We start from the raw sequence: 12,242 nt of genomic DNA on the forward strand, positions 1-12,242 counted from the left end.
TTCCAGAGAACATGAGACACAGATTATACAAATGGTGAATGGAAGATTAGACAAATCTTCATTTCTTTTGTTGAAGGCAGATGATCCTATTGGTTAATTCAGACCCAATACTCTTAAAGAAAATTCTAATGTTGTTTTGTTCCCATGGCTGCACAAAGTTAGAAAAGAAAGAATGTGTGGCCTAATTATTTGGTTTAAACTCAGATATATAAGAATTTTTGTTTAGGACTAACAAGGTAGGAAAAATGAAAGAATAAACCAAATAGGAAGGGAAATTTTAAATTTACTGCTATGGGACTTGCTGCATGCATAAAACATCGAAAAGGTTTGCATTTTTGTTGCTCAGCAGATGTTTTAGAAAGATGGAGCATAATTGAGTAGGACGTAAAGTTAATTAGCTGCAGAATATTTTGTTGCCCTGGGCCCATTCCTATAATACCGGTGCACCTGCAATTTGCTTCTGCGCATATGTGAACTCATTCAGGGGGAGAGGGAATTTTTCGTCACAGTTCCCTGCCCAATCTATTACTAGAGACCTGATCTTTGCAATCCAGGTTGTCCTAGTACATGTTATCAATTAAAATTAAATACATCACTGGTTAAATGGATAAAAGGAAGACAGAGTCATTTCCAACCTGGACTTTTCAATCTGCTCCTTGCCTATCATAGGCCTTTCTCTAGTTTTCATTAATTTCCCAAGAGGAAAAACAATTCTGCATGCTGTACAAAATGAGATGGGGAAGGCAGCATAACAGTGCCCCTAAACAGCATTTTCTGCCTCAGGATGAGAATATTTAACTGCATTAAGGTAAAATACAGCTCTGGCAACCAAGCCAAGATATTTATACACACTGAGAGCATCTCTTTTGCTCTCCGGTGTACAGAGGTCTCAGGATGGGCTGCTGTCTCTCCTTGCTCTCCAAACAGCTGTTGTGAGGCAGAGTTTAATACAACCTGAGGAAGGGGAGCCATCCAGAATATTGAAAGTCATTCTTTTAGATAGGGTTGCCATAACCTTGAATCCACATTACTTTGCTGCCCTGGTTTCATTTATTTCATTGACAATGTTATATACCCGAAGTCTAACAATGGGCATTTATTCTTGCTAAGTTATATCAATTCCTTGTTTTATGGTTTGGTTTCAGTAGGCATGAAATTGTGAAATTAAGATGCAAAGCCTTTCTCAAATAACTGTTAGACAACTTTGAGGATATGAATTTGTTGCCTTACAAGTTCTTTTATTACACTGAACATCACTATAGTTATTAATTTTTGTGACGTGTGAGACATATTAAAAACCATATATTCTGTACTTGTTTGTAATCTCTTTTTTAAAAGTATGATTTTACAGGTTTATTGAACCATAAGGAACTATTTGTAGTAAACAGGATGGAACCATTCCCTAAACTACTGCAGGCAGGCAGGGGAAGACATGCTGACATCAATAAGTATTTATATAAACGTATTATGGGAAGCTTTGTCTACTTAATCAACAGGGGCCATGCCTTGTGTTGTAATTTCCATGTGTAGGTAAAAACTTCATTAGACTTGTTTTAGTGGATAAGGAACAACCCAATCTTATTGCTTCTTTTCCTGTCCTTCCATTACCCTCTCTAATTGTCTAATTGCTGATTCTAATCTGCTGTGAACTGGGAAATTATATAATCAAGCTTGTTAAAATTTTGTCTAAAACTTAATAGGCTGTATATCAGGCCTTTGTGAGGGCATCAAGTACATGCCCTTTTAAATATATATTTTGACTGCTTGGAGCTTTTGTTTTTGTTATTTTGCTTCTTTACACTTTTTTTTTTCCATTTTCAATTACCCAAGTATATGATTTTATTTTCCCAAGGTGACTGCAACAATACACCCCCTCCCACATTCTCTTCTGCAGAACGACCTTGCCCCTCCTCATCAAGAGGCGGAGGCTCCTTTCCCTCCCCTTGGATTTGCACTGGCTCTAGTGACTTGGTTGCAATCAATAGAATATGACATAAGTGATGCTATGTGACTTGCAAGGCTAGATCAGAGAAGGCCTTGAACCACATTCGCTCGATATACCACCCCCTCTCAGAACACAAAGCCACTACACTGTGAGAAAGTCACACAGAGAGGTCTCGTCCCACTGAGCTCAGCTTCGAGCCATCCCAGTCCAAGAGCCAAAGATGTGAGTAAAGAAGCCTCCAGAAGACTCCAGTCTCCAGCCGTTCAAGTCATACCTAGATATTCATGTCTTCCCAAATATGGCCCCAGGTATATATTTTGAGCAGAGACAAGTTGTCCTGGCTGTGTCCTGTCTAAATTCCCAGCCCACAGCATCCATGAGCATAATAAAATGGCTACGGTTACATGCCGGTAGGTTCTGGGCGGTCAGCTGTGCAATAATAACTACAACATTATACGTGATTATATTTGGTTATACACAATTTAATAAATACAGAGTAAAACATGAATGTATCCCTTTCCCAATTCTGCCCAAAACACTACTCACTTTCACAGAGCTAATGGAGGCCATCAACATTTTATTTCTAACCTGTAAATTACTTGGGGAAAGAGATCATCTTTCTCACCTTCGTAACCTCAATTCCTAGAACACTTTCTGCATAGAGTAGGCATGTAGAAAGTTTACTTAAACAAATTTATACTGGGAAAAAGCTCACAAAAAGGGGAATTTGTGATACATAAAATGCCTATAAGGTAAAGTGTTCCTGGTATTCAAAAGGGAGACACTACATGAATAATGAGGACATTCCTTTGACTGCTTTTGAGTAGCATAATGATGTATAAATTCATACCTAGTATTAATGATGCTATATACACACACCTACCAGTGATAATTTATGATGGCAAATAATGGAAATGAAATCAACCATGAGAATAGACTCACGTTAGTGCTTCAGAGTAATTATAATGAGGTGTAACTCCCAGAAACTTCTGGACTTCGTCCATCACAGTAACTGGGTCAGATCTCAGCTGCTGTCCATCAATAATTAGCAACTGTAGAGTCAAAAATAGTCACTTTATGAAGAACAAAATTAAATTAAATAGACCAAGCTGCCTCCCTTGACCTGGTAAGATGTTAATCAATTAGATCAGTGTGAAAAGGAAGAAAATATGGACTACTTAGCATACATGTTAATGTTTACTATTCTTGTGTCCTTCCAAATAAACAGCAAATTTTGCCAAAGGCATTTTTGATAACCCTTAACTAACTTGATTGTAAATCATAAATAAACACTGACACTCTCTTGATTTAGTAGTTCAGTAGAAACACGATTTTCCATCTGCTCTGTAATACAGATAATTATCCAACCTATGAAATTCCATGAGTTAACCTTGGAGCCAAGGGCTTGGAAATAATGGGCATACAGATGAAAATTAACCATCTATTCTCCTTACAAACCACAACAGAGAACTCAGGTTTTAGTTGTGACCTGACTGGAATGAAGAAGATAAAGGATGTGGACACTTTCCTCAGATCCTTATTTCCTGTTCTATCCCAAGTTCCTGGAGCTGTTACAACACTTTCCGTTTTGACAGTCTAATCCACGACCTCCTTCTTTCCTTATAAGAGTCCCACAGGACAGATGACACACGGGTATCTGCACATGGTGTTCCATAAAGGTTCTGTCTAACTGGCTGCTCCTCTACTGGTGATTGCCTATGAAGCACCTGATGCCTCCTGTGTGAGGCCCTACCACTTTGAGACCAGCTACTATCCAAAAGAAGATCCCCAGAATGTGTTTCACAGCCACTTAACATTGTAATACTACCATTGACATTAAAAATGTAAAAATCCACATTTCTTCCTTAGGTATGATCATCTCTGATAATAAATTGCTATCTGTGGCAATGTTAATTTATATTTTCTGTTTGTCAGTGCAACACTATGAGGATATAATAAACAGAAGAAATTCAGTTCAGGACATTACCTGAGACGTAGCAAAGTAAGTTAGCCATCTTTCTATGTGGACCGCATACCATCCAGGTAATAGGCATCTTCTCTGCAAAGTTTTCACGTCAGATGGGGCCCAATGTGCTGTTGTGATAACTTCATAGAAATTAAACCTCAGGGCAGCTGGATCTTCATGTGATCTTTGGTGCTTTAATAAGAAAGTCAATTGTAAAATTAATTTTCTTTATGCCTGCATAGGTATGTGTGCATGTATGTGTTTGATGTGTGGATATATGTGTGGGTGTCATGTGTCTTGTATTCCAAAAAAAGTAACAAAAAATAATTAATTGATTTTAGAATGAAAAATAAGGTGAAAAGTGCATACTATATTGAAACCTAGGCATTGGCATATTGTTTATATAGAGTATAAGGCTTCCATATATATCAAGTAGCATTCAGATAAGCCTGTGGTTGCCTTCATGTCTAAAATGTTTAGGTGCAAGACAAGAGACAGAGTACAGGGATTTTCTCCATGGGTCTGATTATAAGTGAAAAGATGTCAGGGACCAGACAGATCAAGCCTGATGAAAAGAGATTTTGATTGGCAGGAGTAGGCTTACATATTACTGTGCTCTTGTTTCATTACAGCCACTGCTGAGGGTTCTGACAATTGCCTAATATCCCTGTGTGTCAGGTGCTATGGGTACAGAGAAGGCAGATGTTTATTCTTGCTTGCTCAGGTGTCACATTTATGTTGATGTTGCCCAAGGCACTTCACTTTGACCCTCCCAAGGGTTTCCACCTAACTCTGCTAATTCCTAAACACCAATTCACTACTGCTTTTCAGTACCAAATTATCTGAATCTTTCACCTCCTACCATCATTGGTCAAGCTCAAGAGCCCAACACAAATCAATACAATTTTATAAGCATTCATTAAGACCCTTCCCAGAACAATAACCTGCAATAGATTCTAGAGATAAAAAGATATAGGTAAGACAAAATTGCTGTCTTCAAAGAAATCAAAATCTGGTATGGAAAACAATAGATTAACAGATTGTGATAAAGTCATATATTTGACTAGAGGTATAAGTTATTTGCTGTGATAGTCAGACCAATAAGTGATTAGTTCTGAATGAAAGATGAAGGGATCTTTTTTAATGATTGATGCTTTTGAGTTAAAATGTAGTGAGAAAGATTTTAATAAGCAGAAAAAAATAAATGTGGAAACTACGAGAACTTTAAAGTAAATTTGAGTGAAGATGAATGAGGTGTGTGGGACTGGATGAATTGATTTTGCAAGATATCTAAAAGTGAACTTAAAGAAAATTTACTACAGGATAAGGATGGAAGTATATTAGAGCCTGATAGAATTATGTAATAGCAGCCCTTATATATGTTAGAAATAAAAATTGCTAAAAAGTAAAGATGATTAAGTGGTAAATGGTTAAAGTGTAACTAATGAGTGGTAGGTTGGTAGAAATAATAATACTTTTGAAGCCCTCTCATAATTGCTTATTTATTGACCTTATTTGTAAATGCATTATGCTACATACATAGAGACTACATAGTACATTTAATTAATACAAGGTGTAGAAACAGGGTAACTTGGGTAAAGAAATATAAACATACTATGTGCATGTTAATACAGTAATGTGAACGTTTCTACTTTGCACAGTGATAATATGGAATTGTACTTAATCTGCTCTATATTGACTTATACCAGTTTAGCACCAACTTTTTTTTATACTTATACAACTAAAAAGATTAGCGTAAAAATATGACCAAAAGTCACACAGAACTGGAAAAAATAGCACTATAGGTCCTCTGTGAGGCCCATTATAAAAATGTGGGGTAGAAATTACAGTGGCAGGTGACATTTGTAGGAGTTTCTGAATTATACCTGCTGAGCTTCAAATTTATGGTACTTACTGAATAGACAGGACTGGGTAATAATGTAACCTAAGTAATAGGTTCCATTATTTTGAAATGTACAGCAGGCTGGGGACCCTACTCTTAGCAATATAGCAATAAAAAGTATTATCAGAAAAATTTATTCATTTCAAATGTGTATGTTCAAAGAATTTACTTGAAGAAGTAGGCATAGATTCTCTCTTTTTTAAAAAAAAATTGTTGAATCCATGTGGGGAAAAAAAAGATTCATATAAATCTGCTCTAAGCAGTGACCATTTTTTCTGCCAGGAAAATGTGCAACATTTTCCCCCAAGTGTTCACATTCAAAATGTTTCATTAAGGCTTAACATCTCAATATTTTTGGCACGATTGAAAAAAATAAGTTTATCTTGCTTTGCAATGTGAATTTTTTTATAGTGAGAAAGACACATTTTTGTATATTAGGGAGTCAATGACTCATGGATTCTAACAATAATTTCTGGATTTTGCTCCCAAAACAAGTGTTCCACTTGAATTCCTAACCACTTGCAATCTCAGTTTGCAGTATCACGTTTTTCTGTCCATCATTATTGATCTTAGCGATATATGTTTATTGAAGAAATTTTGAAAAGTCAAGAAAAAGAATAAAGGAAAAAGAAAAATTACTTGTTATTTTACAATGCTATTAAGTTTTTTCTTTTAATCTACTTTATTTTGGCATTAATTTATGTATGCACACATATCATTGGGATTTTAGTACATATAGATTATTACCACCTTAAATTCAAGGCCATCAGCTTTAACTAGGCTTTCATTGCAGTGGGCAATTTTACATTTCTCTGGTCAACTTTACCTCACCCCTGTAGCAAGATTTCATACCCCCTTTTTTCTGGCCTTAAACTACTGCCTCCCAAATTTTCCCCCTCTTTTCATTAGATTAAGTTGTTCTCAACTTTTTAAAGGAAAAAAAGACCATCATAGTCACTTTAATTTCTCTATCCCAGACCTTCAAATTTACTAGCAAGTACATGTAAACCCTTTTCTATCCCTTAGGTTTCAATGCAGGGGTTCTTAATAACTCCCGCTGATAGAATTCAGAGGATCTATGAACATGAATCTTCAAAAAAAGTCTCTTTATTTTTAGTAACTTCTAAATAAAATTTGGTATGTACTGTACTTGTGATTTTACCACCAATAAAAATCAGTTCTTTTTTTATCACATTACAGGTCTTTCAGATGAATATCAAATGTTTATACTCACCGCTATTTCAAAATTACAGTAGTATTAGCCCCATCATTAGATCTTGCCATTTAATGATTTAGTAAATATTTGTTACTGATTTTAAATTACTTCTTTTAATTGCAAATTACATCTTTAGCCTTCCCCCACCCCCGCACAACACCTGTATCCTTCTTCAGTGCTTCTTTTTCACGGGAATATATGGCTATCATCCAGTTGCCCAGACTGGAAATTTGATTTATCTTTGACTCTGTTTTCTGACCAGGTTCTGTTGATTTTAATCCCTAAAGATTTCTTGATACTTTATCCTTCATCCTGTTTCTACTTATTATCTTTTTCCTTGCTACCGCCATTTCACAGCAGGACTATTGCAATAGCTTCTACTTGACTTCTCTGAGTGGTCACTTCTTCCACTCCAATCCATTCTTCAAATGGCAGATAGTATCATGTTTTCTAAAAGGAATTCTGGTAGTTACACACTAACTAAACTAATGTTAAACTAATTCTGGTTTAACATTTTAAAAAGGCTTTTGATGCCTCAAGGAATGGTGGCCACTTGGTTCTCCCACTTGGCTTCTAGCTCCCATGTGCTTCTCAGACTCATCTCTCGCAGGTCTCCACCTCGGGTTTTGCTCTCTAACCACATGAACCTTTTTTTAGTTCTTTAGCTGTGCTGTGGTTCTTTGCACCCAGGGGACTACACATACTTTCTCTCTGCCCCACTCTCCCTCTACCCTCACTCAGTTAAACCTAGTCGTCCATCAGTTTTAAGTCTAAAGTTGATTTCTCTAGAGAGTGCTCTCATAGCAGCTCCCATACTCCCTCACAGAGCATTCAAAATTTCTAATTATATACCTTTTTGCTTATTTGATTAATATCTATCCACACATTAGAATGAACACTATGTTTTAATTATCATCCTATGGATTAAAACCATCATGAAATGCTGAAGAATACTCCATTTTGGTGTGACACAATTCTATATTGTTGGATATTTACTTTTCCTTTTGTTATTATTATTATGATTAGTATCTCGATGAATAAAAAAGGGATACATATTTTTAATCCTTTTGAGGTTTTCTTATGATCGATTCCAGAAGAGGAATCACAGCACAAAAGTACCTTTACAAACCTTTTGATAACTGTCATCAAATTAGTTTTCAGAAAATATCTCCATATATATCCTTCTATTGGAAAGTTCGAGCACCTTTATCATCACACCCTTGTCAACAGAGAGAATAAGCGTGACAATTTTTGCCAAGATGATATTTTTAAAAGTACCATTTTGATTTATATTTTGTTGATCCCTAATTAGGTTGATCATTTTTCATGTAAATTATTGTGCGGTTGGATTTGTGTGTGTGTATGTAAATTGTTTACCTATGCCTTTTGCTTGTCTGCTCATTTTTTTACTCAAATATTTATTTAGTTAGTTAGTTACTTTTACCAATTTTCAGGAACTTTTTTTTTTTACAAATTAAGGGAACTAAGCCATTTAACATGTATTGCTAAAGATGCTCTACTTAGATAGATAGTTATTTTAATTTTGTTAATTGTGACTGACCAACATTTTACATGTTTATATGGTTCAATCTATTAATTCTTTGATGTGTGATTTTCTTCTGTTATGTTATGCTTGAAACTCCTTGCCCAAATTGATATCAATTAGATCTTATCAATAGTTCTTATTTCTCATAATTTTTTTTGTTTGTTTAGCTCTTTTAACATTTGACTGTTCAATACATCTGGACTTTGGTAATTCACGTTGCTTACATTCAAGCTATGACCAAATGCTTTTAACGGTATTTTTCACTGCTTCATACCTGATACCAAGAGTATGCCCTGTCTGAGGGGTCAATGAGGATGGTGATGATCTTGGCTTTGGGGACCAGAGATGCAGCTCGTTTGGGAGCTTCTTCTGAATGGAAGTAATTAGCACTCTTTTCAAATAGAAAGTCACTTGTAATGTTGGATGGAGTAGGGAAAAATTCCATATACCTGAAGGCAGAGAAAGACAAATAATTAATTTGAGGTCTAATTGATTTCCTGCCATACTACGGATAAGAAATAATTTAAATATTTTTACATCCATTTATATCAATTTCTAATTATTGGTGTTATAATAGTCAAAATAGAGACTATTCTATACACTTTGAATGTAAAAACAATCCCAGGTAATATTGTTCTAATGGACTAGTTAGGGCAGGGGAAAGAGTGAGATGAAATAGGTAGGTTGTTAAAGAACAGAGGGAAAATCCTTTAGATTTGGGTTGATGTTCTGTGCTATCAAAAACCAAAACCAGAAAAATTAGGTTTACCCTTGGCAAACAGCAAATTACACCATATTGCCTAGTAAATATTTTAAATTACTTCATATCTTTAATTAGTTAAGAATTTTTCAGACTCTGGGAGGGCTCATGCCAAGGAGTACTTCCCAGAACTTTTGCTGCCAGTGTCCTTGTCCCCACAGTGAGCCACAGCCAACCCTGCCTCTGCAGGAGACCCTCCAACACTAGCAGCCATGTGGCTGACAGGGTCTTGGTGCTCTGACCTAGTGTCAGGACTGAGCCACTGAGGTGGGAGAGCCGAGTTCAGGACATTGGTCAACCAGAGACCTCTCGGCTCCATGTAATATCAAACGGTGAAAGCTTTCCCAGAGATCTCCATTTCAACCCTAAGACCCAGCTCCACTCAATGACCAGCAAGCTCCAGAGCTGGACACCCTTTGCCAAACAACTAGCAAAACAGGAACACAATGCCACCCATTAGCAGAGAAGCTGCCTAAAATCATAATAAGGTCACAGACACACCAGGTGCATCTGAAAACACATCACCGGACGTGGTCCTCCCAACTAGAAAGACAAGATCCAGCCTCATCCACCAGAACACAGGCACTGGTCCCCTCCACCAGAAAGCCTACACAAACCACTGAACCAACCTTACCAACTGGGGGCAGACACCAAAAACAACAGGCACTACGAACACGCAGCCTGCAAAAAGGAGACCCCAAACACAGAAAGTTAAGCAAAATGAGAAGAAACAGAAACACACAGCAGATGAAGGAGCAAGGTAAAAACCCACCAGACCAAACAAATGAAGAAGAAATAGGCAGTCTACCTGAAAAAGAATTCAGAGTAATGATAGTAAAGATGATCCAAAATCTTGGAAATAGAATGGAGAAAATACAAGAAACATTTAACAAGGACCTACAAGAACTAAAGAGCAAACAAACAATGATGAACAACACAATAAATGAAATTAAAACTTCTCTAGAAGGAATCAATAGCAGAATAACTGAGGCAGAAGAATGTATAAGTGACCTGGAAGATAAAATAGTGGAAATAACTACCTCAGAGCAGAATAAAGAAAAAAGAATGAAAAGAATTGAGGACAGTCTCAGAGACTTCTGGAACAACATTAAACACACCAACATTCAAATTATAGGGGTCCCAGAAGAAGAAGAGAAAAAAAAAAAAAAAAAAGGGACTGAGAAAATATTTGAAGAGATTATAGTTGAAAACTTCCCTAATATGGGAAAGGAAATAGTCAATCAAGTCCAGGAAGCGCAGAAAGTCCCATACAGGATAAATCCAAGGAGAAACACACCAAGACACATATTAATCAAACTATGAAAAATTAAATGCAAAGAAAAAATATTAAAAGCTGCAGGGAAAAGCAACAAATATCATAAAAAGGAATCCCCATAAGGTTAACAGCTGATCTTTCAGCAGAAACTCTGCAAGCCAGAAGGGAGTGGCAGGACATATGTAAAGAGATGTAAGGGAAAAACCTACAATCAAGATTACTCTACCCAGCAAGGATCTCATTCAGATTTGACAGAGAAATTAAAACCTTTACAGACAAGCAAAAGCTAAGAGAATTCAGCACCACCAAACCAGCTTTACAACAAATGCTAAAGGAACTTCTCTAGGCAGGAAACACCAGAGAAGGAAAAGACCTACAATAACAAACCCAAAACAATTAGGAAAATGGTAATAGGAACATGCATATCGATAACTACCTTAAAAGTAAATGGATAAAGTGCTCCAACCAAAAGACACAGACTGGCTGAATGGATACAAAAACAAGACCGGTATATATGCTCTCTATAGGAGACCCACTTCAGATCTAGGGACACATACAGACTGAAAGTGAGGGGATGGAAAAAGATATTCCATGCAAATGGAAATCAAAAGAAAGCTGGAGTAGCAATTCTCATATCAGACAAAATAGACTTTAAAATAAAAACTATTACAAGAGACAAAGAAGGACATTACATAACGATCAAGAGATCAATCCAAGAAGAAGATATAACAATTGTAAATATTTATGCACCCAACATAGGAGCACCTCAATACATAAGGCAAATGCCAACAGCCATAAAAGGGGAAATCGACAGTAACACAATAAATGTAGGGGACTTTTAACACCTCACTTTCGCCAATGGACAGATCATCCCAAATGAAAATAAATAAGGAAACACAAACTTTTAAATGATACATTAAACAAGATGAACTTAATTCATATTTATAGTGCATTCCATCCAAAAACACTTTCTTCTCAAGTGCACGTAGAACATTCTCCAGGATAGATCATATCTTGGGTCATAAATCAAGCCTTGGTAAATTTAAGAAAATTGAAATCGTATCAAGTATCTTTTCCGACCACAACACTATGAGACTAGATATCAATTACAGGAAAAAATCTGTAAAAAATACAAACACATGGAGGCTAAACAATACACTACTAAATAACCAAGAGATCACTGAAGAAATCAAAGAGGAAATCAAAAAAATACATAGAAACAAATGACAATGAAAACACAACTCAAAACCTATGGGATGCAGCAAAAGCAGTTCTAAGAGGGACGTTTATAGCAGTACAATCCATTTCAGGAAACAAGAAACACTCAAATAAACAACCTAACCTTACATCTAAAGCAATTAGAGAAAGAAGAACAAAAAAACCCCAAAGTCAGCAGAAGGAAAGAAAGCATAAATATCAGATCAGAAATAAATGAATGAGAAATGAAGGAAACAATAGCAAAGATCAATAAAACTAAAAGCTGGTTCTTTGAGAAGATAAACAAAATTGATAAACCATTAGCCAGACTCATCAAGAAAAAATGGGAGAAGACTCAAATCAATAGTATTAGAAATGAAAAAGGAGAAGTAACAACTGACACTCCAGAAATACAAAGGATCATGAGAGATTA

General features: G+C 36.0%; 1 protein-coding gene across 12 annotated transcripts in view; it reads right to left on the reverse strand.

Annotated features, from left to right (window-relative positions):
• The window catches only part of LOC309661250 (bifunctional heparan sulfate N-deacetylase/N-sulfotransferase 4), an 823,039-nt gene that overhangs the window by 12,388 nt on the left and 798,409 nt on the right, over window positions 1-12,242 (reverse strand). For 11 of the 12 annotated variants that reach the window (XM_082462799.1, XM_082462798.1, XM_082462797.1 and 8 more), the window contains 3 exons: window positions 8,851-9,025; window positions 3,933-4,103; window positions 2,888-2,997 (listed from right to left, as the gene is read on the reverse strand). In XM_082462799.1, coding sequence (XP_082318925.1) covers window positions 2,888-2,997; window positions 3,933-4,103; window positions 8,851-9,025 — 456 coding nt within the window. The remainder of the gene's footprint in view (window positions 1-2,887; window positions 2,998-3,932; window positions 4,104-8,850; window positions 9,026-12,242) is intronic. The other variant, XM_082462795.1, reaches the window with a different exon arrangement.

The sequence above is a fragment of the Balaenoptera physalus genome (assembly GCF_965194825.1).
Source record: "Balaenoptera physalus genome assembly, chromosome: 5".
Taxonomy (NCBI): domain Eukaryota; kingdom Metazoa; phylum Chordata; class Mammalia; order Artiodactyla; family Balaenopteridae; genus Balaenoptera; species Balaenoptera physalus.